Source organism: Ambystoma mexicanum, chromosome 11 (assembly GCF_040938575.1).
Source record: "Ambystoma mexicanum isolate Mex_15411 chromosome 11, UKY_AmexF1_1, whole genome shotgun sequence".
In the NCBI taxonomy this organism is placed as follows: domain Eukaryota; kingdom Metazoa; phylum Chordata; class Amphibia; order Caudata; family Ambystomatidae; genus Ambystoma; species Ambystoma mexicanum.
This window is the reverse complement of record NC_090934.1, coordinates 1,295,649,225-1,295,675,052: the sequence shown is the minus strand read 5'-3', so window position 1 is coordinate 1,295,675,052 and position 25,828 is coordinate 1,295,649,225. Positions and strand designations below refer to the sequence as shown.

Genomic DNA, 25,828 nt, shown 5'->3' with positions numbered 1-25,828 from the left:
CCTCCCTGGACAGGGCTGGGGACCTGGTTCCGCCCTGTTTCCTGATGTAGAACATGGTGGTGGTGTTGTCGGTGAAGATCCTCACCACCTTGCCCTTGAGGGACGGAAGGAAGGACATGAGGGCCCAAAACACTGCACGGAGCTCCAGGACGTTGATATGGAGGGACTTCTCCGTCGGGAGCCAAAGGCCTCTCGCGTGCAGATTTTCGGTGTGCGCTCCCCACCCTTCCAGGGAGGCATCCGGGGTCACTGTCTCCTGGTGGCCGGGGGTCTGGAAGTCCATGCCCGCCGTCAGATGCGCGCGGGTGCCCCACCACCGGATCGCTCGTCGGAAACTCTTGTCGAGTGTGATCCTCTCCTCAAAGCTGCCCGTCGTCTGGATCCAGCGTGCGTCCAGGAACTCCTGCAACGGGCGCATCCGGAGCCTGCAGAGGGGGATGAGGTAAATGCAAGAAGACATCATTCCGAGGAGGGACTTGATGGACCTCACTCTGGCCGCGTCCGCAACCAGCATCCGCTGCACCTTGCCCAGAATGGCCCTCGTCCTTTCCTCCGACGGGGAGGCCAGAAGCGACACTGTGTCGAGCTTCGCTCCCAGAAACAGTGCGTCTTGCGCGGGCACCAGGTGGGACTTGGCGTAGTTTACGGAGAATCCCAGGTCCGTGAGAAGTTGGACGGTCCTTGCCGTGTGCTCCACGGCGAGCTCCCTCGTCTTGGCTCAGATGAGCCAGTCGTCCAGGTAGGGGTAGACGTGGTTCCCCTCTCGGCGCAGCTGCGCCGCCACCGGTGCGAGGCACTTGGTGAACACCCTGGGTGCCGACCTTAGTCTGAAGGGAAGGGCTCTGAACTGATCGTGACGCCCTTGGACCACGAACCTGAGAAACTTTCGGTGTCCCTTTAGGATGGGAATATGGAAGTAGGCATCCTCCACATCCAACGACGACAGGAAATAGCCCTCCTCCAGCTGACACAGGATGTGTTGGAGGGTGACCATCCGGAACTTCTGTGCCTTGATGAATTTGTTCAGTCGTCGTAGGTCCAGGATGGGACGCCATCCTCCCGTCTTCTTCTTCACTCGGAAGTATCTTGAGTAAACTCCGGAGCCCCGAAGCCTCTTTGGGACGAGCTCGATGGCGCCCTTCCTGAGCATCGCCTGTACCTCTAAGAGAAGTTGAGGGACGTGAAGTTCTTTCCTGGCCACAGGGGGGACGCGCGGGCACCTTCTTTGAAACTCGAGCGCGTGACCCTGGGCTAGGGCTTCCAGCACCCAACGGTCGGTGGAGATGGACTCCCACACGCTGATGAAGCTCGCCAGCCGGCCTCCCACCGGGGTGCTTCGGTGGGGGCCCGACCCCAAGGCCGGTTCAGTCCTGCTTCGACAAGGCTTTGCTGCCTTGACCTCCTTGGCGACGACGGCGGGGTCCGCCTGACTTGCCTCGTCCCCTGTAAGCTTCCTGCGACAACGAACGGGCCGCTTGACGGTAGGTGGAAAATCCGCCGCCGGAACCTTTGGAGGCACCCTTGCCTCCGCCGCTCCGAAAGGGCGGCCGCCATTGCTGGAGAACCCCAAGAGCCCGGGCCGTCTCCGTGTCTGCTTGGATGGCTTGAAGGGAATCGTCCACTGTTTTCCCAAACAGGTTGTTTCCATCGAACGGCATGTCCAAGACTCTGGTCTGCACGTCTTGGCGGAAGTCAGTAGCCTTGAGCCATCCACGCCGCCTAAGGCACACGCCGTTGCCCAACTGGCGAAATCCAGTGTCGGCGATGTCCGTCGCAATCATAATGCAAGATCTCTAGGGCATCCGCCCTCTTGTCGTCCGGTAGGAAGTCCAGCAGGGGGGCCAGTTTGTACCACAGCTCCCTGTCGTAGCGGGCTACGATAGCCAAGGCGTTGGCCGCCTTAATCGTCGTCGCTGCAGACGAGATGACCCTGCGTCCCATCGTATCCAATTTCTTTCCCTCGCCGTCGGGCGGGGAAGTCGACGTGGAGGCCGCACCCACCCCCCCCTGCATTCTTCCTGGCCACCCCGGAGACATGGAGTCCGGGGTCGGCTGTGCCTGGAGGCACAAGGGGGCCGTGTCCGGGACCCGGTACTTCTTCTCGTACCGATCCCTTCTAGCCGGCGTCGTGGATGGGTTCTTGAGGAGGGCGAGGCCCTCATCCCAAATATCGTCCAGTAGAGGCACGGAGAGGACCGTCTTCCTCTTGGCCTTGCGCCGTTGATAAAGGAAACCTTCCTTCTTCTTCTCCTCCGGGCAGAGCTGGAAGAGCTCGGATGCCCTGGCGATCATGGAGTGAAACGATCCAATCTCGTCGGGCGGGGAAGTCCGGGTGGGAGGTGACGACGGCAGATCCTCGTCGTAAACCTCGTCGTCTGTACCCGTCGCGGCCGTGTCAGTCCCCGTATCATCCCCACGAGTCGTGGACGGGGAGGAGGGCTGAACAGGGCGCGATGGCTGAAAAGGAGGTGGAGGGTGAATCCTTCTCTTAGAGGGAGGGCTCCCAGAAGGGCCTGGCTCCGGGTCCCCCGTCGGGAGCGGTTCCTCCGCTAGTGGTAACGGCAGTCTCGTCCTTATCTCCGAGCATAAGGACTGTATAGCCAACAAAATGGCCGCCGAGTTATCTTGCGGCGCTGGTTGAGGGGAGTCCGACGGGCAGTCAGGGGCCCTGTCGGCACCCTCGACGATATCATCGTCTCCTACGTCGGGATCCCTCCCGACGGGCTGGTCTTCTTCCACGCCAACGCCGTGGCTTAAGACCTCGATCAGCTCTTCCTCAGAGGTTGAGGCCGACTCCACGACGACCTCCTGCCCCCCCTTTTTCTTCTCCGTCGGAGGTTTCACGGGGGTCCTGTCGATGGGCATAAAAGAGGACTCCCTCCGCGGTAGCAGGGAGACTCTGAGCCCCGAGGTCGCCACCACTGGTGTAGCCTCCACAGGCTGAGGCAGGGTCGCCGCGACTGTCTCGATAGAGGCCTTGGCCGGATGGATTAAGGCTTTCACCACCTTAGGTGCGCTCACCGCCTTCTCCTTGGGGGGGGGGGGCACTGCCTCGCTCTCCCTCCGATGGGGCCTTCGAGCTCGACCGGGGCCTCTCCAGGAGCTTCGCCGGGTGCTCGGCCTTCCTCTTACCCGAACCAGAGCGTTGGCTCGTGGTTGATGGTGCCAGGGAGGATGCGCCCTGCCTGGTGCCCATAGAGCCCGATCGTTTGGCGCTCCTGGTGCCAGCGGACTCGCAGTGCTTGGCCTTGTGTTGGACCCCCGTCACCGGGGCGTCCTCAAAGGTCTTAGAAGACCGCTCGGATTTCTTCCTCCTCTTCTTCTCGCCTGACGGGCTCTTCCCTTCCAGCCAGTTGGCGAGACGTTGATGGCGGTCCTTCATGGTCCGCTCCGACATATTGCCGCAAAACGCACAGTCCTTCTCCACGTGCGTCTTGTCCTCATGTAGGCAGTAAAGACAAAAGGAGTGTTCGTCCTCCTTAAAGACATTCTGAAGCTGGCATCCAGGGCAGACCCTGAACAGCTTTCCGGGCGTCGAGCTTCCCTTCTCCTGGGCCATGTCCGAGATGGGCCTGAGAAACTTCTGGAGTCCTCCAAAAGCGTAGCTCGATGAAATCTTCACCCTTGAGGGGCGTAGACAAATCCGGCACGGGTCCCCGTTGATCGGATGAAGAATCGGTGGAGCTTGAGGCTCTTTTTGACTGAAAAAAACCGAAGTTTTTTTAGAAAAAACGTGAAAAAATAGCACTAGCGCTCGAGAGCAATAGCACGAGGATCCCAACACTTGAACGTGCAGTAAAAATCTGAAGATGGCTGCCAGAGGCGAGGCTTAGGTAGAGGGCAGTCATTGGCTGTGGTCAGTATGACGCAGAGATCAGTGATTGGTTACTACTACGAAAGACAGATCAGAAACGAAATTGATACTGGTTTTTTTCTTTACCAAGGATTCCCAGCCTGACGACGGGGAATATTCATGACCCCATGCTGGAGAAACTGCCTAACTCTTCTTGAGAGAAGTCTGACTGCTCAGCCACAGCTACCAGGTAAATCTGGGTGGTGCAGACTGCTACCAATTGGGTTTACTGCTTAATCCAGTGGTTTTAAACTTTTTGCAGCGGTCCCTAAGGGAACTGCACAGGTTTCTGCCTAACACTGGTGTACAGCGGTAGGATTAGTATTGAGTATACATTTTAGTGTGCTTTTAGATACCTTAGTGCAACTAACCACAAAGCATAGCACTAAAAAGTTTATTTTCTAACCTGTCAACTATGAAAAGTTATAGTCAAGATTCCCTTGCTACAAAAACTGCGGATTGTTTAAGAGTTCTCTGTAAGCATAAGAATCTCCTGACTAAAGGCAAGAAAATTGAGCTAATAGAAAGATTGTTAGCAAACCAAAGTCTGGGTGATGGTTCAGAGGAACCTACTCCCCCAGAAAATGTAGATAACAGTGATGATATTGATCTTGATCAAAGTGTTGATAATCTTGAGGCAGAGTCAGAAGAGGAGGGTGAGGCTGTTTTGACTGTCCCCCTTAGGCCACTGTCTGCTCTACCTGCTGTACCTACTGGACCTTTACCAGGTCCCACATTTAGTCCTCCATGTATGGAACTAGTGAAAATGAAACTTGAATTGGAGTTTACAAGACTTAATGCTCAAACAGAACAACGGCACCAAGAACTAAGGCTCAGAGAAATGGAGCTAGAGATGAAGAAATTGTCTGTTGAAAATGCTTCTCTCTCCGGATCCTCTAGGAGTTCCAGTCCCAAAAGACCACGGATGCCTAAAGAGCTTGTGGGCATGTATGAGCCAAAGGTGGATGTGTTGGATTGGTTGGCTATGTTTGAGTATATTCATGGGCTCCAGGACATCTCAGGGAATGAGTTTCTTCCTTGGTTGTTCTCTAGGCTCCCCCCTGTTGCATATGATGTGGTAATGGAGTTGGGGGAGGTGGGTAAGAAGGATTATGAATGTGTGAAAATAGCTTTAATAGCTTCATATGGGAAGACCCCTTCCCAGTACCTTAAGAGGTTTAGGATCATCAAAAAGCATGATTGTACCCCTTGGGCTACCTGGGTGAGTGAAAGTTGAGGGATGGATTAAGGGTTACAAGGTGAACACTTATGAGGGAATGAAGAATCTTGTAATGTTGGAGTCAATTTATGATGCCTGCTCTCCTGAGCCAGACAGCACTTGGGTGATTCAGAGGAATTAGATTCCAGAAAACTAGCTAAGGCTGCTGACTTGTGGGTTGCCAACAGGGCTACTCACAAGGATTCTGGGGCAACTCAGAAAAAGGATGAGGGGAAACAGCCAAAAAAGGGCTCCAAAGAGAATTCTAATAATTCCAATCCCAAAGAGGGCCCAAAACCAAACAATAAGGGTAAGCCACAAGGGAAACCAAAGCAGGCTAGTGTACCTTCTGGTGCCAAACCAGAAGGAGGTCAGAACAAGCCACCATTCCAAAAAAGCATTTGGTAAATGCTATGTTTGTAGATCAAGTGACCATGTGAAAGGGGATCCCAGATGTAAGGGTAAACCTTCAGGAGTCCACACTGTCTCGTTAGCCTTCGCTCCAGAGGAGGAAGTACAAATGGCCAGTGGAAACTTTCTACTACTGGCTGATGATCCCATTGGAGTCTCAGCCAGTGTTTCTTTAGTGTCCCTGGGGTTGTGGGAAGGAACAAGTTACTTACCTGTAACTGTTGTTCTCCAGCATGGGTCTGGCATGGATTCACATGCTCATGAATATTCCCCGTCGTCAGGCCGGGAAACCTCGGTATAGAAAAAAAATCAGTATCAGTTTCGTCTCTGATCTGTCTTTCTTAGTAGTAACTAATCACTGGTCTCTGGGTCATACTGCCCCCAGCCAATGACTGCCCTCTCCCCAAGCCCCGCCTCTGGCAGCCATCCTCAGATTTGGTAGCACGTAAAGTGGCAGTATGACCAAGTGAAGAGCCGCAGAGGGGTAGGCGGGAGGGTTCGCATGTGAATCCATGCCAGACCCATGCTGGAGAACAACAGTCACAGGTAAGTAACTTGTTCCTTCTCCAGCATGGGGTCTGGCATGGATTCACATGCTCATGAATATAAGAATGCATAGCAGTACCCACATGCACAACCACGGGCGGTGGCAAAGTTCAACATTAAGCATCTCTTACCTCCTCACCAGGCTCACCTTAGGCGAACAGGTTGCGCAGCACTACTTGGCCGACCCTGGACTCTTCCCTTGAGTCCCGATCGAAGCAGTAGAATCTTGTGAAGGTGTGCGTCGACCTCCACATCGCAGCCCTGCAGATGTCCAGCAGGGGCACACCAGACAGGAACGCCGTGGTAGCAGCAATCACTCTGGTCGAATGGGCTCTCGGACGGCCGGGCTGCGGTCGGTTTGCCAACCGGTGACAGTGCATGATGCAGCCGGAGAGCCATCTGGAAATGGAAGTCTTCGAGAGAGCCTTCCCTTGATTCACAGTCCCAAAGTTCACAAACAGCTGTGACGTCTTCCGAAAACTCTTCGTGCGGTCCACGTAGAACTTCAGCGCTCTAGCTACATCCAGCGAGTGCAAAGTCCTCTCGGCCGGCAACGAAGGCGACGGGAAGAAAACTGGCAACACCAAGGGTTCATTGAGGTGGAAGTCCGACGGCACCTTGGGCATAAAGGAGGGGTGTGTCCTCAGCACCACCATTGTGTCATGAAAAGTCAAGTATGGAGGCTTGCAAGATAGGGCCTGGATCTCTCCCACTCGTCGTGCAGTGGTGATGGCCACAAGGAAAGCTGTCTTCCATGACAGGAACTTCAAAGGCGCCGAATGCATAGGCTCGAATGGGGCCCCCATGAGCCTGGTCAGCACCACATTAAGCTCCCACGCCGGGGCAGGAGCCTTCACCGGCGGGAATGAGCGGAATAGTCCCTTCATGAATTCTTTCACCAGGCGATAAGACCACAAGGACGCCCGTCCCGTAGTCCTGGTATATCGGGAGATTGCAGCCAGATGTATTTTGATGGAGGCGTGAGCCAGTCCAGCTTTGGCCAGCGACAGTAGGTACGGCAGTACTTGAGGGGCCGTAATCCGCAGAGGGTTAATCTTCTGTGCGCGGCACCAGACAGAGAACCTCTTCCATTTATGTCCGTAGAACTTGAGAGTTGAGGACGCCCTGGCCTTTGCAAGAACCTCTCTGCAGTCGGCCGGGATGTCGTACCCTCCAAACTCTAGTGCTGCAGGAGCCAGGCCTGCAAGTTCAGCGACTCCGGGTTGTGGTGAAGAATGGCGCCTCCTTCTCTGGAGAGAAGGTCTGCGTCCGTCGGCAGCTTGACTGGTGTGGACGTTGACAAGTCCAGAAGGTCCAGGAACCAGATCTGTCTCGGCCACGCCGGTGCGACGAGGATCATCCTGCACCGGGACCTCTTGAGCTGGTTGATGAGCCGGAGCAGCAACGGCAGCGGAGGGAACGCATAAAGAAAGAGGCCGTCCCAGGGGAACGAGAAAGTATCGCCCAATCTCCTCGGCTGGGGGAACCTGCTGGCGAACCTCCGGCACTTGGAATTCGTTGCCGTCGCGAAGAGATCGATTCGGGGTTCGCCCCATCGTCGGAAGAGTCGATCCACTTGATCCTGGCGTAGTTCCCACTCGTGGCACGAGCGCAGCTCCCTGCTGAGTGAGTCGGCGATCGTGTTTTTTATTCCTGCCAGATGAAGAGGCACCAGGAACATCTGTTGGGCGACGGCCCAATGCCACAGCTCCTGGGCTTCCTTGGATAGGGCCGGGGACCTGGATCCGCCCTGCTTCCAGATGTAGAACATTGTGGTGGTGTTGTCGGTGAAGATCCTCACCACCTTGCCCTTGAGGGACAGAAGAAGGGACCTGAGGGCCCAGAACACTGCGCGGAGCTCCAAGATGTTGATGTGGAGTGACTTCTCCTCCGGGAGCCAAAGGCCTCTCGCGTGAAGATCTCCGGAGTGCGCTCCCCAACCTTCCAGGGAGGCGTCCGTCGTCACCGACACCAGGTGAGCTGCGGTCTGAAAGTCCGTGCCCGCCGACAGATGGGAGCGGGTACCCCACCACCGGATCGCCTGATGGAACGTCTCTTTGAGGGATCCTGTCCTCGAAGCTGCCCATCGACTGGACCCAGCGGGCGTCTAGGAACTCTTGTAAGGGGCGCATCCGAAGCCTGCAAAGGCGCACCAGATAAATGCAGGAGGACATCATCCCGAGGAGGGACTTGATAGATCTTAGCCTGGCTATGTCTGTGGCCAGCAGACGCTGCACCTTGCCCAGAATGGTCCTGGTCCTTTCCTCCGACGGCGAGGCCAGCCGCGCCACTGTGTCGAGCTTGGCTCCCAGAAACAGGGCGACTTGCAACGGAACCAGATGGGATTTTGGAGAGTTGATGGAGAATCCCAGGTCCGTGAGCAGCTGGACGGTCTTCGCAGTGTGCTCCACGGCGAGCTCCCTTGTCCTTGCCCGGATGAGCCAGTCGTCCAGGTAGGGGTAGAAGTGGATCCCCTTCAGGCGCAGCCGCGCCACCACCGGTCCGAGGCACTTGGTGAACACCCTGGGTGCCGACTTCAATCCGAACGGGAGGGCCTTGAACTGGTAGTGCCGCCCTTGGACCACGAACCTGAGGAACTTTCAGTGTCTTTTTAGAATGGGGATGTGGAAGTACGCATCCTCCAAGTCCAACGACGACAGGAAATCGCCCTCCTCCAGCTGTCCCAGCACGTGCTGGAGGGTGACCATACGGAACTTCTGTGCCTTGATGTACTTGTTAAGTCGTCGCAGGTCCAGGATGGGGCGCCATCCTCCTGTCTTCTTTTTTACGAGGAAGTACCTTGAGTAAACTCTGGAGCCCCGAAGCCTCTTTGGGACGAGCTTGATGGCACCCTTCTTGAGCATCGCCCTTACTTCCAACAGTAGTTGAGGGACATGATTTTCCTTCCTGGCCATGGGTGGAACGCGAGGGCACTTCTTCTGAAACTCGAGGGCGTGCCCTTGTGCCAGGGCGTCCAGCACCCAACGGTCGGTGGAGATGGACTCCCACATGCTGATGAACCTCGCCAGCCGGCCTCCCACCGGGGTGCTTCGGCGGGGGCCCGACCCCAAGGTCGGTTCAATCTTGTTTGGAGGCCGCCTTGCCTCCTTGACCTCCCTGTCGACGGGCACCACCTGACTTGCTGCGTCCCCTGTAGGCTTCCTGGGACGAAGATCTTGCCGTTTGGCGGTACGTGGAGGAGCCACTGCCGGATCCCTTGGAGGCACCTTGTCTGGCTCCAGAGCTCCGAAAGGACGGCTGTCGTTGTTGGAGCACTCCCAGTGCCCGGGCAGTCTCTGTGCCTGTCTTGATGGCCTGAAGGGACTCATCAACCGCCTTCCCAAACAGGTTGTTTCTGTCGAAGGGTATGTCCAAAACCTTGGTTTGTACGTCCTGGCGGAAATCAGTGGCCTTGAGCCACCCTCGTCGTCTCTAGCAAACGCTGTTGCCCAACTGACGGAAACCGGTGTCGGTGATGTCCATTGCCACCGTGATGGCGTGGTCCGAAGCAATCTCACCTTCCTGTAGTATTTCAAGGGCCTCAGCCCTTTTGGCGTCCGGAAGGAAGTCCAACAGAGGGGTGATTTTGAACCACAACTGCCTGTCGTAGCGGGCTACGATAGCCAGGGCGTTGGCCGCCTTGATAGTCGTCGCTGCGGACGAGATGATCCGTCGTCCCATCTTGTCCAGCTTCCTGCCCTCGCCGTCCGGCGGGGAAGTTGATGTCGAGGCCGATGCCCCACCAGCTTTCTTCTTTGCCGCCGCCGAGACGACCGAATCTGGGGTAGGTTGCGCCCGAAGGCACAAGGGGGCAGCGTCGGGGACCCTTCTTCTCGTACCGGTCCCTCTTTGCCGGCGCCATGGCAAGGTTCTTGAGGAGGGCGAGCCCCTCATCCCAGATGTCATCAAGAAGCGGTACGGCGAGGACCGTCTTCCTTTTAGCCTCGCGCCGTTGGTAAAGGAACCCTTCCTTCTTCTCTTCTGGGCAGAGCTGGAAGAGCTCAGATGCCCTGGAAATCATGGCATGAAAGGATCCAATCTCGTCGGGCGGGGACGCCCAAGCAGGGGGCGACGGGGGACACGTCCCGTCGTCGCCTCTGTCGTCATCTGTACCTGTCGTAGCCGTGTCTGTGCCTGTATCATCACCGTGGGTAGTAGACCGGGGGGAAGGCAGAAAAGGCCGCAGAGATGGGAGAGGTGGCGTAGGATGCGTCCTCCTCCGCTTATGCGGTGGACTTTCCGAAGGTCCTGGCTCCGGTTCCCCCGTTGGGTCTGGCTCAGGTACCTCCGTCGGGGGGAGGGGCAACCTTGTCCTTATCTCCGAGCATAAGGACTGAATTGCTGACAAAATGGCCGCTGAAGTGTCCTGCGGCGCCGGAAACTACGGGCGCGAGGGCTCTTGAGGAGCCCCGTCGGCAACACTGTCGCTCTCGTCGGGATCCCTCACGATGGGCTGGCCCTCTTCCACAACTTCGATGAGCTCTTCTTCAGAGGTCGTGTCTGTATCCACGATGGCCACTAGCCCCTCCCCCACCTTCTCCAACGAGGACTTTGTGGGGGTCTTCTCAATGGGCCTGAAAGACGACTCCCTATGCGGTGGCAGGGAGACTCTGGGTCCTGACGTCGCCTCCACTGGTGTAGCCTCCACAGGCAGAGCCAGGGCCCGGCGACATCCTCAATCGAGGTCTTAGCAGGGTGAATTAAGGCCATCGTCACCTTCTGTACGCCTGGGGCCTTCACCTTGGGGGGAGGGTCCGAGCCTCGCTCTCCCTCTGCCGGAATCTTCGAGATCGACCGGGGCCTCTCCAGAAGCTTTGCCGGGTTCTCGGACTTCCTCTTACCCGAGCCAGAGTGTTGGCTCGTGGTTGATGGCGCCGGGGAGGATGCGTCCTGCCTGGCAGCCAAGGAGCCTGACCGTTCGGCGCTCCCGGTGCCCGCGGACTCGCGGTGCTTAGCCTTTTGTTGGGCCCCCGTCGCTGGGCCGCCCTCACAGGACTTAGAAGACCGCTCGGACTTCTTTTTCTTCTTCTCGCCTGACGGGCTCTTCCCTTCCAGCCAGTTGGCGAGACGGAGGTGGCGATCCTTTACGGTCCGCTCCGACATGTTCCCACAAAATGCACAGTCCTTCTCCGTGTGCGTCTTGTCCTCATGGAGACAGTAGAGGCATAACGAATGCTCGTCCTCCTTGAAAACATTCTGAAGCTGGCATCCAGGGCAGGTCCTGAACAGCTTCCCGGGCGTCGAGCTTCCTTTCTGCTGGGCCATGTCAGGGGTAGGCCTCGGAACTTCTGGAATCCTCCAAAAGCATAACTCGACGAAATCTTCACCCTTGAGGGGCATAGAAAGCTCTGAAACGGATCCCCGTTGATCGGATGTCGAAACGGTGGAGCTTGAGGCTCTATTTAACCGAAAAAATGAGAAAAATCTCCTGAAAAGGCGCGAAAACGCAGCAAAAGCTCGAGAGTTACAGCACGAGGACTCCCAACACTTGAACGTGCGGTAAAAATCTGTGGATGGCTGCCAGAGGCGGGGCTTAGGGAGAGGGCAGTCATTGGCTGGGGGCAGTATGACCCAGAGACCAGTGATTGGTTACTACTAAGAAAGACAGATCAGAAACGAAACTGATACTGATTTTTTTTCTCTACCGAGGATTCCCGGCCTGACGACGGGGAATATTCATGAGCATGTGAATCCATGCCAGACCCCATGCTGGAGAACAACAGAATTTAGATGTGTATAATTCTATCCCAGATAATACTAAAGAGTATTATGAGGACAGTGTCCAGGTGAATGGTCAGGAGACTAAGAAAAAGCCATCAGCAAGCACTCCAGTGCTTCCAACAAGGACATCCCCTAGGTTGTCCAAAGTTACACCTGTAACTCCACCTCCAGCTGAGGCTGAAAGGGAGGTACAACCCTGTATGGTTGAACTAGACTCTGAAGAAGAGCTAGTAGAAGGCCAAGAACTTATTGGAGATCTGGATCCTGTTGACCATCTTGAGCTGCAGTCTCTACTGGCAGAAAGTGGACCCAACAGGGCGGACTTCAGTAAGGGACAAAGAGAATGTCCAACTCTGGAAGGTCTTCGCCATCAGACAGCTTCTCAGGATGATGGGCAAGAGCCTGGGAAGTATAGGTTACACTGGGAAGATGGCCTCTTCTACAGTGAACCGACTGAGTCTGCACCTGGAGACTACAAGCGGCTTGTAGTACCTCAAGAAAACAGCCAACAGTTCCTGCAACTAGCCCATGAGATTCCTTTGGCTGGTCACTTGCGTTTCAAGAAGACCAAGGAAAGGCTCTCACTCTACTTTTATTGGCCAAAAATGGCGGCTGAGGTAGATTAGTTTTGCAAGAGCTGCCACACCTGCCAAACTTCTGGTAAGGTTGGTTCCAAGAATGTGGCACCTGTAGTGCCTCTCCCAGTAGTGGGAGTCCCATTTGAGAGGGTAGGGATTGACATTGTTGGTCCCCTTGATCCTCCAACCTCCTGAGGCAACAGGTTTATCCTTGTTGTAGTAGACCATGCTACTAGATACCCTGAGGCAATTCCTATGAGGACTGTTACAGCTCAGGCTGTGGCTAAGGCCCTCCTTGGTATCTTTACCAGGGTTGGGTTTCCTAAGGAAGTAATCTCTGACAGGGGGTCAAATTTTATGTCCCTCTACATGAAAGCCATGTGGAAAACCTGTGGAGTTACTTACAAGTTCTCAACCGCATACCACCCTCAGACAAATGGGTTGGTAGAAAGGTTCAACAGAACCATGAAGAGCATGATAGGTGCTTTAGAAGAACCGCTTAAGAGAAAGTGGGACCTTCTACTGCCATGCCTTCTCTTTGCTTCTAGAGAAGTCCCTCAGGAGGGAGTAGGTTAATCTCCCTTTGAACTTCTTTGTGACCATCCAGTCAGTGGTCCATTGGCCCTGATTTAGGAAGGGTTGGAGAGTGCTCCTTCCCCCAAGCCAGTCAGAGTGACTGACTATGTGATAGGTCTCCGGAGGAGAATGTCACACATGATGGCAGAAGCTAGTGATAACCTGAAAGCTGGACAAGCTTTGGTCAAGCATTGGCATGATCAAAAGGCTAACATGGTTGAGTTCACTCAAGACCAGCTAGTTCTAGTTATGATTCCAACAAGGCAGAGGGCCTTGCAAGATAAATGGATGGGACCCTTCAAGGTTGTGGGTAAACTTGGAGAGGTGAACTATCTGGTGGACTTGGGCAATCCCAAGGAGGCTCCCAAGTCTTCCACACCAACAGACTAAAGGCGTATTTCTCCAGGCCTTAAGTAGGAGCCTTGCTTCTAGCTTCAACAGAAGAGGAAGAAGAGAGTGAAGCTCTCCCTGATCTCCTCAGAGGCTTACCCTTGGATGAAAATATTGAAGGAGTGAATCTCTCTTCAAATCTGACAACTGAGCAACAAGAGGAGTGCAAATCTACGTTAAATCAGTTTGCATCCCTGTTCTCACTTTCACCAGGCTTGACCCCTTGGGGCCAGCATGACATACTCACTGGTGACTGTCTGCCAGTCAAAAGCAGAGGATACAGAATGTCAGAAACTGTAAGATCCCACATCAAAGGGCTCTATTACCCCGAGGCAAGATGCTTGACCTCGGGGTAATAGAGCCCTCTACTAGTCCATGGTCTAGCCCAGTTGTGTTAGTACCAAAGGCAGGATCCAAAGAATTGAGATTCTGTGTGGATTATAGAGCTCTTAATGCAGTCACCAAGACTGATGCCCACCCTTTCCCTAGAACAGATGAGTTGGTGGATAGACTTGGTGCAGCCAAGTTCCTCAGCACATTTGATGTAACGTCAGGCTATTGGCAAATAGCCCCGACAGACCACGCCAAGGAGAAAACTGCATTTTCTACCCCAGTTGGCTTATACCAATTTAAGGTTATGCCTTTTGGACTGAAAAATGCACCTGCTACATTCCAAAGGATGGTAAATCAGGTTTTGGCTGGGATGGAGGACTTCTGCATGGCATACTTGGATGACATTGCAGTGTTCAGCCACTCCTGGGAAGAGCATGTTAACCACCTAGGACATGTTTTGCAGGCTCTTGGGAAGGCCAACCTGACCATAAAGGCAAGCAAATGCCAGATTGGACAGAGTAAGGTGGTCTACCTTGGGCATGAGGTAGGAGGTGGAGAAATAAGGCCTTTGCTCAGTAAGATTGAAGCTGTGCAAAATTGGACAACACCTACTACTCAAACCCAGGTGAGAGCCTTCTTAGGCCTCACTGGGTATTACAGGAATTTCATTGAGAACTATGGGACCATAGCTTCTCCACTGAATGTGATTTCCTCTCCAAAATTCCCTAAGAAGGTCAGATGAAATGAGGAGTGCAATCAAGCCTTTGAAAACCTGAAGAAAGCTCTTTGCCAAGCACCAGTACTGAGAGCTCCTGACTATTACCAAACTTTCATTGTACAGACAGATGCTCCCAATCTAGGTATAGGTGCAGTCCTTAGTCAACTGGATGGGAAAGGTAGGGAGCACCCCATTTGCTTCATCAGTAGAAAGCTGAAGGATCCTAAAACAAGGTGGGCAACAATTGAAAGAGACTGTTTTGCCATTGTGTGGGCTCTGAAGACGTTTAGGCCATACTTGTATGGTTCTACTTGTGTCATTCAGACTGACCACCAACCCTTGATATGGTTGATGCAAACGAAGGGGGAAAATCCAAAACTATTGAGATGGTCAATCTGCCTTCAAGGGTTTGATTTCACCATTGAGCACAGGTCAGGGTGTCGCCACCAAAATGCTGATGGTCTCTCTAGGATGTATGTCATCGTCTAGAGGTTTGAGATTCATCCAGGAGTGGATTAAATGAGGGGGGGGCGAGTGTTGGGGAGAATTCTCTGTTAAGGCTAATTTCCCAAACCTAGTGAGTCCCCCAGCAGCTTTGCTGGATTTTTGGGGTTTATTTTTTTCTCCTGCTAAGAGTGAGGCACTTTTTTTCCCCACTCTTAGGCATTTGAGAATGTCCTTTGACTAGGTAATGTGTTTTATGGGCTATGGGGTCTTTCACTCCATAGGGCTTCATGTGTTTCTGGTATGTGGGTTACACAGCACCCTCAGTGCAGTAACACAAGGGTGTCATAGTGACCACCAAACATAGACTCCATACCCTGGGACTGACTACTGTCTCACAGGGCATGTAAAGTCACCATTGGGTTTACTAGTCTCAAATTGTGAACAGAACCAGTACAACATCGATTGCCCCTGGGTCTGTTTTCCAAGGGGGCACTGTCCAGTCCCCCCTTGTCGAGTTTCTGGCTGGTGGCAGTGGATACCACGCGAAATATTCCACCGGAATATTTCCTATGGGATTTTCCCATTCATTTTAAACGCACCACTTTTTGGTGCAATGTTAAAGATACCGCTGGGTTATTTATTTAATATTTATTCCCGAGTTGGGTCTTTTTGCCAGGACTCTGTTTTAAAATGGCGTTTGTGTTCGCCTCTGAAACTCTAACCCAAGTCGAGCCTTTTGTTCCACTTTTTGGAAGGCTTCTCCACAGAAGCCCTCCAAATGGTGCCACTCTGTCTGGGGTCAAGAGGATGTGTGGGAGGGGGATTAGGCACCCTGACTGAGTTGCCTTGGCAACTCAAGTCACACTCTTGTGTGATTGGCCCAGTGGTGAGCCACCCGGCTCACCACTTAGCATGTTTGAGTGATGGCTAGGCTGTTGAATGGGGGGTTTTCTGCATAAAAGCAGGGCTTTGGGGACTGGAACTTCAGAAGTCGCCACAGGACCTAAAGAATCCGAAGAGGGGAGAAGCTGAGCCATCTACGACGACGACACCACTGGTGGAGCCCTGTTGTACGAACTCACCATTTCCACGACGACAGAGGAGATCTTCTTCCAGGAGAGTCTTCTTCCCTTTGAGCTGGTGGGACCAACCAGTTCACCTTTCTGGATCTTCCCTGGCGGTGCAACGACCTCCAGCTTTCCTCCACGTCGGGATCATCTCTTCCCCTGGACGAAGCCCCGACTTGCTGGAGCTTTCTCACCATTTCAGGTACTGTGTCCCGCCTGGTCTCCCTTGCAACAGATTGTCCAAGGTGTCCCATAAATCCTTGACTTTCTAACTGGGTTGACCTCAGGCCTGCTAACTTTACCTTTCTGAACTGATCCACCCTCTTGACTTTTCTGCAAAGACTTTGAGTGCATTTCCACTGTGTGATCTTGGGCACATTCCGCCTTGCTCTCTCCAAGAGTGGGCATGGCCTATGAACTTTTTGCTCTACAGTAGACCCTGCCTTTCTTGACTTGCTGTGGGTTCTTAAAAGTTTTGGTACTATGTTATTTTCCTATGCTGCCTTTTTCTCTCCCTTTCTAAACAAATTATTGGAGTGCCATCTACGGTTACGCGCTCACCTCTGTTTTGCTAAATAAGTGGTGTCTTAACCTATACTTGTTGAATAATTAACTAGGGAGGTGTGTATACTTATAGTGACTGTGTTTGAACTTGCTTGACATATTAGTGCCAGTGTATTTTTACAAGTGTGTTTTTAAATAAATAATTATATACTTTTATACCAAAGCTCTGGTCAGTGTTTGCTTGTGCTACTGTATTCTTAGCCCTATTGTGTATACTCTATATACTGCCTAACTCTTCTTGAGAGAAGTCCGACTGCTCAGCCACAGCTACCACGTAAATCTGGGTGGTGCAGACTGCTACCAATTGGGTTTACTGCTTAATCCTTTGGTCTTTTGGTCTTAAACTTTTTGCAGTGGTCCCTAAGGGAACTGCACAGGTTTCTGCCTAACATGTACATGAACACCAAAATAGTCCTTTGAAGAATGAAAAGCAAGAAGGTGACAACAACAGGATCAAATAAGGCAAAAGAAGACTTGCAAAACCTCCCCTACTTAGGACTATTACTCTTTGTAGCCGGGTGGGAGCCCAAGTGCTACTTTAAGATTAGGGAAGTCACTCCAGCAAGGAACGACCGAAATTCATATTCTGCGAAAGCCTGGTTTCACTAGTTCCTCAAAAAACAAGAGGAGGTCCTGGGAAGTCCCTCTGCCAGACATTAGTCCTGGTTACGAGAGCATTTCCCAGATTCTTTAGCTCACTATTTTTCACAGAGGAGAAATATCCAAAATCAGTCTTTGTCCTGCCTCTGGTTGGACCTCATCAGTAGGGTGGAGCTGTGCCTCACTAGTTCCTCACCACGCACCCGGACTGAGCCCTTGCCTTAAAAAGTACTCCTTAACACAGTTGGTCCAAATAAAAAATGGCCAGTACAAAAATCACCAGATTTTTCCCTGTTGTCTCAAATAAAGCGCCAGAGCAGAATGTACAAAACCTGAACAAGTCAACATTAATGACATCTCCCTCAACTTCAGTTGCCATAGACAATGCCAATTCTCTCCTCAATGTATGTTTAAATCTACAAGGGGCGTTCCAGATTGTCCACCCACTAAAACATCAAGAGTGTCCACCAACTAAAACATCATCGGTAGATGTGACTGACCATCCGCCGAGAATCAGCACTACTTTTTCAGCCTCTACAGACTTAAATAGACTTGTCTCATCATCAGTTGATTCCAATTTAGATTCCTGTGTGACTACACCAGAGGGAGATAAATCAAGAACATATAACTTTCAAAATGGGACATTTGTGAAACCTTGCATGGATAGCATTGCAGCAACATTGAAAGCCACGTTTGGCCTCTGCTCCTCACTCGCACAAGATCAGCTTGATATTAAAAATGGTGGAGCTTATTTTAACACAGAGTCCGATGACCCACACTGCTGGTCACAATAATGCCGCCCTGCAAAACACAGACTACTTTGACGATGAGGTTCATGGCACACCAACAATACTTAGTATTAACCTGGAACAAAGGCCCATGAAAGGGCTGGAATTGGGCTCAGAAATGAACGAGGAAACCTGTTTGAGCATGGAAGAAATCAAATCCGGGAAGACAAGAAATCTAAACAAAAGAAACAAGTGGCCGTTGGTAAAAAGTGCCGAAGTAGGCAAAGAAGAAGACAATGGGGGGGGGTCATCGAGTAAGGGTACATGGAGAAAAAATGAACATGCCTTGGTAGTATGTGATCAAGTAGATATTGTCTGTGTAGAAGGTGAAGAGTGTTATGAATCAAAAAATCAAAAAGAGAAAAATCAGGTTTCCAAGAAAAAAAACAGTGACACCAGTGACCGATACTTTGGACAATTGGCTATTGGGCCAGGAAGTGGTACACAGTGTTAGCACAGAGCAATATTATCAGACAGATCAACAGAAATATGTTGAAACTCAACAGCCCGCACAGATGTACACCCCAGAAGTAGTTAAACCCCCTTTTGTCTGGTTACCAGTGCAATAGAGAGCTTAAGATTGCATGTCGAAAACCAAATGGGTTTCAAAAGAAAAGTCACAGGGGGCAGACCACAAAATGGCCATGGCCAACATACTGTTGCATCAGCAATTGCCTGCAATGAAAATCTGCCCCATGGAAATACGATCCGAACGTAGCACACTTCCTGCTATAGCCCTTTTATTAATCGCTTACAGATCTTGCAGCTATTACATCTGGTACCGGACTTGGGAATAATCCCCACAAGAGATTTTCTACCAGAGCTGGGTAGCAGCAGTAATTGGGTAGATGCAACATGTGTCCCCTATTGTTGTGGATCAAATCTGTTCATCAGCAAAACTAGGTTTCTAAATACAACATGGACCAAAAACAAATGCTTCACAAACGGCAGTTGCACACATATACCATGAGAGAGGATGTGATTATCAACCACAAGGGCATGCCCAACAGTAAACTGCTTCCGAAGTTACTCAAACTCTTGGCAATGACCCACAGGTTAGAGCAATGGAATGGTTCGTACAATCAAATCAGGGGTGGCAAAATTGAACAATCCAGAAGGAATTCCCCAAAATACTATCATGGAATACCAGGGGGTACCATTCCTTCATTTCTAGGAAAGAAGGAAAGATGTAACTGAACTCCTCAGTCTTGTTCCTGTTGCAAGAGACCTGGATAACCACAAAATTGGATAATGGTGGTTACACCATATTAACACGAATGGCAAGCAAAGGCAAGCAGGGGTGCCTTAGGCCTCCGTATTGTAGTTAGAAGCAATTTGAACATGATTAATTACCCCTTGGATAAGCCAAACAGGAATCTATTATGTTCTGTAAATCTTGGATTTTCCGAGACTGAAGCAAAAGGCTGTCAACTTCAATGTACGATCCACCAGATGGCCTGTGCAGTGTATCATTGAAAGTCAGTCTTGGGGAAATATTAACAGCATTGCAGGACAAAGTCCCTGGAGGTGCAATCATCGCAGCCGGAAATTTCAATGCCAATTGTGTCTCCATTGGATATCACAAATTAGAAGAAAACCTTAGTAAATTGGGCAAAGGGAACAGGGAACACCGTAGTTTACATCGCAACAAACATTTGAAAAAAGGAAGTCTTTGATCAAGGTTTCTTTTGGATTTTGATTTGCTTCCTTTAATTCCAACAGACTGTCCGTCTGCATTAAAATTAAAGTAAGGCAGGGCAGGGAAAGCTCCACTTGTTTGGTTGATATTTTTACTTTGAATAACATACAAGAGTGCATTCGGCCTTATAAGGTCAGCTTTAATGAATCGAGTGACTATGCACCACTCGTAATGAGTTTATCCTCCAAATTAAAAGGTGGTTCAAGGTAATTCAGCATTGGTTGGTAGCAACCTACAGGCTAACAGACTAAAATGGTCTGTTGCAGACATAAGTGGTATAAATCAAGCACTACTGGGGTATGCTATGCAAATGGGTCAAACAAGCCAAGCTACCATGTCAAGCATCTATATGGAAGTGAGAAGTATTAAATCAAGACAGACCCAGGCAAAATAATAGTAAGCATCAGGTCCCATTTGAGATAGCCATACATAAGGCCAAACAAGCACACCGTAATTGCATTCGTGCCATTAAACTCTCAAAAGAGAAAAACATAAATGTGAAGCCAATTACAAACAGTGGCTAAGAACTCACAGGATTAGCAAGAATTCAACCAAATGGAAATGGATCTATCGTCTAATAAAAACACATGATGCCAAAAAATTCGGACACCTATATAGATCACATATTGAGGCCCACGCACCAAAGGAAATCAGTTCTACATCGGAACAAAGATGGTGCAATTACATAAAAGAACTATATTGGAACGCTTCACACGATAATGCTAAGCAGCAAATGTGAAATATACCCTTTGATGAAGATGACATACATCAGATAATTATGGGCTTAAATTCACCCAGGGCCCATGGGCCTGATAATAGTCCTAACATAGTTATGAAACATAGTCCTGATGTAAGGGCAAGGATACCATATGGTGTGTTCCATCCTGATACCAGTGCAGAAAAAAGGCATATATTCTGAACCTAGCAACTTCAAATTACTGGCAATGCTAGATGTGAGAATTAAAATCGTTGCTAAAATACTATTAACACAACTGAACAAATGCTTCACTGAAAAAAAATCTTAAGTCCCCAATCAACAGGTTTCAGAACGGGTGCACAACAACTGGTAGTAAATGGGCACTACTCTTGCTGGTGCCAGAAGCAAGTTGTAGAGGGAACAACTGCCAATATCTCTGTTTGGTAGATTTTTCCTATGCCTTCGTTAGGGTAACCCGAGGGAGGCTGTGGGAAGAATTGAGAAAATGGGGCATTGATCGGGACTCGTTACATTTCATTCAGGCCTTGTACACAGATACCAGAGTGGTAGTCAGAACATCAAAGGATGGAACAGTAACTGGATCTAACAGGACAAATGTGGGGCTAAAACAAGGTTGTGTCCTTGTGCCCACTCTCTACAATCTATATGTGTGTGTGACATGGGCAAAGAGCTGGAGAATTGTTTACATTTTCCTCCAAAGCTGTCCAATCAAAGAACAGGTTGGCTATGGTACTCGGACGATACCGTCCTAATAGATCGTACCCAGTGGACCTCCAACGAACAATAACAAGACTGCAGGAATATGTGCAAGAGAACAGGCTTAACAGTAAACCGCAAGAAAACAAAGATAATCACTGTAGTGGATAGGAAACATTGCAGTCTTCCCTATGTCTGGTATATAGATACAAGTTAAATTGGAGGTTGTTGATCTACACCTATCCCACTGAATCCCAGCATAAAGAAACAATGTTTACTAAAGTATTTGGTTGTTGGCAGGTGATGAGAAATTATGTAAAACTAAAGTGTGGAGGTTCAGTGGAGGCCTTAATAGAGATATACACAAACAGCATAATACCTTGTATTTTATGGGCCCTTGAAACTGTGCCAGAGAAGAAAATAAGCTGGCTTAAGATACTGGAGGTGATAGTACTCTGGTACATTTTGGGCTTACCTACCTCAGTTCCGGTGGAGGCAATCCGCTTAGAACTAGGTTTAACTTGATTGCACACGCTTTGGAAGAATGCCTGCAGGTAAGCTGCATATTAAGCTTATGCATGGACTTCTGCAAGGGGACACCCTGATGTCTATTACGTCGGGTCACATGTATTAATTGGAAGGCAGTAGCAGAGAAAGGGGGAAAAATACAGCACTTGTGGATCTGAAAAGGGTTGCTTCCCAGCATCTTATCGATCTGTGTATTGATATCCCAGAAATTAAGTGCAATTGGCATTTTTGGAAAATCACTTAAAAAGAAGTCATTGGACTGGGATAGAATTAACAACACAGATGCCCTGTCCAATAAGAGATACTATAAGGAATATTCTACTCAGGGATACATGCTGGGAATCCCACAAACGTATCTAACAAATCTTTGCTGCCACAAGCTCTGCCGTTTCATTGTATGTTTGCGCTTGAACATCCTCACAGTCCTGGAATGTACCGGGGAATGGCAGGCACTGGAATTAGAAAAACACAAATGTTGCCTCTGTAATTCAGAGGTGGAGACATCAAGACATATTTTGACACATCTCAAATCAATGTAGAATTATAGGCAAGGGTATGGTGCTTTCTGTATAATTGGTTGTGTCTTGGAAAATGACCAATTATGGTGCACAATATATGCTGCAGAGTATTTCGTCATCACAGCAGCACCATATCAGATCTGGTTAACAGTTCAATATTTGTTGGCAGCAATGGGATAAAATGGGCATGATTTAACTGGAAAATTCTGAAAAATTGTTATTGGTGAGTGTTTCCTAGCTGTGGGGTGTTTTTGATTCATAATTATGTACATGCCATTTATTAATTGTGATTCTAATGTTTTTAGTATGTTTATATTTCTTTGTATTGTTTTATGTGGTACAAAAAGCTATTTGGCTAAAAGCACAAAATAAAATTAAAACATTAAAAAAAATAGATGTGTGAAACTTTCCTTACCTGCATTGCACTTTGAGTTTAACATTGCTTTCATGCATATAACAAATAATCCTATTTTTATATAACTACAGTGTGTAAGTGTTTCCTTGACTATAAGTGTACTCAAAGGTCTTTGTACTCAACTACACAGCTACCATCATTTTGGGTAGTTCAGACCAAACCTAAGAGTTGGAGACCTGTACATCTAAGAGTGAGCCTTCTTCAGTCAAATCAAAGGCAGAATTTAGTAAAACTCCCTAACAAAAATCTTGCCTGGACATTGCATTGTTGTTTCCCTGTCTGCTTCTGAAGACGTAATGTTCAGAATGCAGACAATACCAGTAGTTATTGACTGCACTCTAAACGTTCTGATTGGCTGAGAGGAGATAATAACTATGTCCATGTGCTAATACAATGGCATTGTTCTCGAGTTATTTTGAATACGTAACCTGTTGTTAACACTTGAATATCTCTTATGCAGCATCTGTCAGAGGAAGGCAATTTGGGTAGGGTGGAGTTAATAATGTTACCTTTGACAACTCCCTCAGTTCACTTATGTTGAAAATCAATCATGCTAAAGGAGCTATGTAACCTGAGAAGGCCAAAGCCTGGACGCTCTAGATCACAGAGCTCTGCTTTTGGAGGCTTAGATTTGCCAGCTGATGGTCAACCAATGTGAGCAACATAACTTAAGAGCTATCTTGCACACAGTTCTTCTATCCAAGCACTTAGCCTGTGAACATCTGCCTTGTAAACTTAGGAGTATGAAACAATCACAAATAGTGGGTAGTTGCTATCGAAAACTCAGTAACAAGGTTCACATTTTGGATCCAGAATACCTTTTAATTTCACTTACTTTACCCTCATGTAACACAATCATTTTTGTCATGTAATTTTTTCCAATGTGTTAAGAGACCCGCTACTGAAAAAACAGATAATTCAAGGGCATGAATCTACGGAGAATATATCATGGGAGAAAATAGAGCAATGTTTTCAATAAGTTCAAATTTCAGTAAATGCAGCAATTACTCACCATATTCCTTTTCATTTACTTCAGAGATGGGCTCAGAAATAACACTGCAGAATGAAATTGCACTGGCCGCAGAGGGATTGCGCGAATGCCCCATGTGGTGGGGCACCTTCTTTATGTTCTTTAAGGCTTCTTCAGCTTGCTCCTGCTCCATTGATGCAACCATGTCTTTATATGCCTTCCTAGCTTCCTCGGTAAGGGACACCAGCTTGTGAAATAGGCTCTAAAGAATAAAACATTGTTTGCATTATCAAAATTGTGGTGACTTATTATTTCATTAAATGTCATACCTTTAACAAGCACATTTTAGGAATGGGAAAAAGCAACTTAACTGGTGATGTTAGTTCTCTCAAAAAATACTTCCCTCCATAAATTCATACCCCATTATTGACACATCTTATTAGGAGGGCATGAGAATCATTTTATTTATTTATTTGTATGGCGCACCAAACCCTTAGTTATCTGGGCGCATTTCTTACAGTTACACAAGTTACCCATTTACACACAGTTAAGACAATACAAAGAATCATTAAAGTGCATCACAGGTAGGTACAGACAAGAAGACATGCAGTAGTATTGTGTCTCCTGCATGAGAAGCCATGTTTTTAGATTTTTTCTGAAGTTGAAGTAAGAAGGTTCTACTCTAAGGGCTAATGGCAGAGTTCCATAGTTTTCCTTCTAAAACCGGGAACCTGTTGCCCCCTGCCTTGTGCAGTTTGAACCTGGGGATCTTAAGGCAGTGTAGTTGTGCAGACCTTGTTGGTCAGTCTGAGATGTTTCGTGAGAATTCGTCAGCCAGGTATTCAGGCGCTAGATTAGAGACACACTTATGAGTGAATGACAGGGTTTTGAACGTAATTCTGTGATTGATAACCAGTGCGCATTGCGTCTCAGCTCCGAAATATGGTGAGATCTACGGATATTCATCGCGGATCTAAGCGCATTATTTTGGAGTATTTGCAACTCTTTTAGGTTACGCTGGTTAGTTCCTAAGTACAGGGCATTGCAATAATCTATTTTGGATAGAATGAGCACCCTAGCTATAGAGGTGCAGTTCGCTGTGGACAAGAAAGGTCTGCAGGCAGTTCACTGTGGACAAGAAAGGTCTGCAGGCATTAATTAGTTTGCAAGTGTAGGCTGTGACAAAAGCTGTTGCATTGACTTGTCTTGTCAGTGTCGAAGAGTTGAGATAAATGCCTAATGTTTTCACATCCTTAGAAACATTTATGTTGTTGCTGTCAATGTTAAAGGAGTTGCACTGTCTATCTAATCTATCAAGTATCGTTTGGGATCCTATGAGAAGTAGCTCTGTCTTTTTGTCATTAAGACAGAGTCCATGCTTTGCCATCCATGCTTGTATTATTAGGTATATATTGTTTAATAGCTTTGAGTCAGTGTTGTAGTCGCCAGTGTTGGGGATGAGAATTTGGGTGTCATCAGCATAGTTAGTGTAGGTGACACCCAAATGTTCCAAGTCATTGAATAGGGGCTTTGTGAAGACATTGTAGAGTGTTGGAGAAACGCATGACCCCTGTGGACTCCATATGTGACTGGTGCTGGCTCGGCAGACACCGTACATGTGAACATCCTCATTGTTCTGTTATCCAGGAATGACTGGATCCAGGTGGTTGCTTTGTCGGAGAAGTGAGCTGCTGTCGAGAGGTGGTTGCATAAGACACTGTGATTTACTAAATCAAAGGCAGCTGATAAATCTAGTAGCAGTAGGAGGGCTAAATTACCGTTATCTTTAATGTCGTCCATTTGTGTTTTTAAATCTATTAGAGACGTTTCGGTACCGTGTCTAGGTCTAAAGCCTGATTGCTTAAGGCCAAGGAGGTTGTTACTTTCAAGGTGTTCCTGAATCTGAAGGTAGGCTGCCCTGTCAAGAATTTTCAAGAGGAACGGTACTGTCGTGATCGGTCTATCATTAGTAGGGATGTTTGGATCCATGGTAGGCTTCTTTAGTAAAGGGAGGACCAAGTCATCTTTCAGGTTGGTAGGGATTATACTGGTTTCCAAAAAAGCGTTAATTAGTGTAGTGATGAAAGGTGCGAGATCCCTCACTGCCTCTTTCATGATAGGTGCTGGGCAGATGTCTCCCTGACATCTTGATGGATTCAGATTCATTATTATGCCCTATATGTCCTTAATGGAGAGAGGTGAGAAATTGAGTAGATTATGTGGATTAGGTGAGGATGATGAAGGCATGAATTGGGATCTATCAGAGGTGAGGCTGAGTTTTTTAGCTTCAATTTTAGCTTGTAGAAGCGCTATTTTGTCCCGTAGCGCTTTCTGTATGTTGGTACACCATGTGGTGTTTTTAGTACATGTGTCTGGTGGTGATGTGGGAGATTCCAACTCTCTAAATAGTTATTTAGTGCTTGATTTAGCTTTAAGATTCTATTGTTATAGATGGTGGATGGCAGCTTTGTAG

At 49.1% G+C, this 25,828-nt stretch overlaps 1 protein-coding gene across 3 annotated transcripts in view; it reads right to left on the bottom strand.

The window, feature by feature from the left end:
- The window catches only part of SECISBP2L (SECIS binding protein 2 like), a 1,017,636-nt gene that overhangs the window by 71,986 nt on the left and 919,822 nt on the right, over window positions 1-25,828 (bottom strand). For all 3 annotated transcript variants that reach the window (XM_069624786.1, XM_069624787.1, XM_069624785.1), the window contains one exon: window positions 23,398-23,617. In XM_069624786.1, coding sequence (XP_069480887.1) covers window positions 23,398-23,617 — 220 coding nt within the window. The remainder of the gene's footprint in view (window positions 1-23,397; window positions 23,618-25,828) is intronic.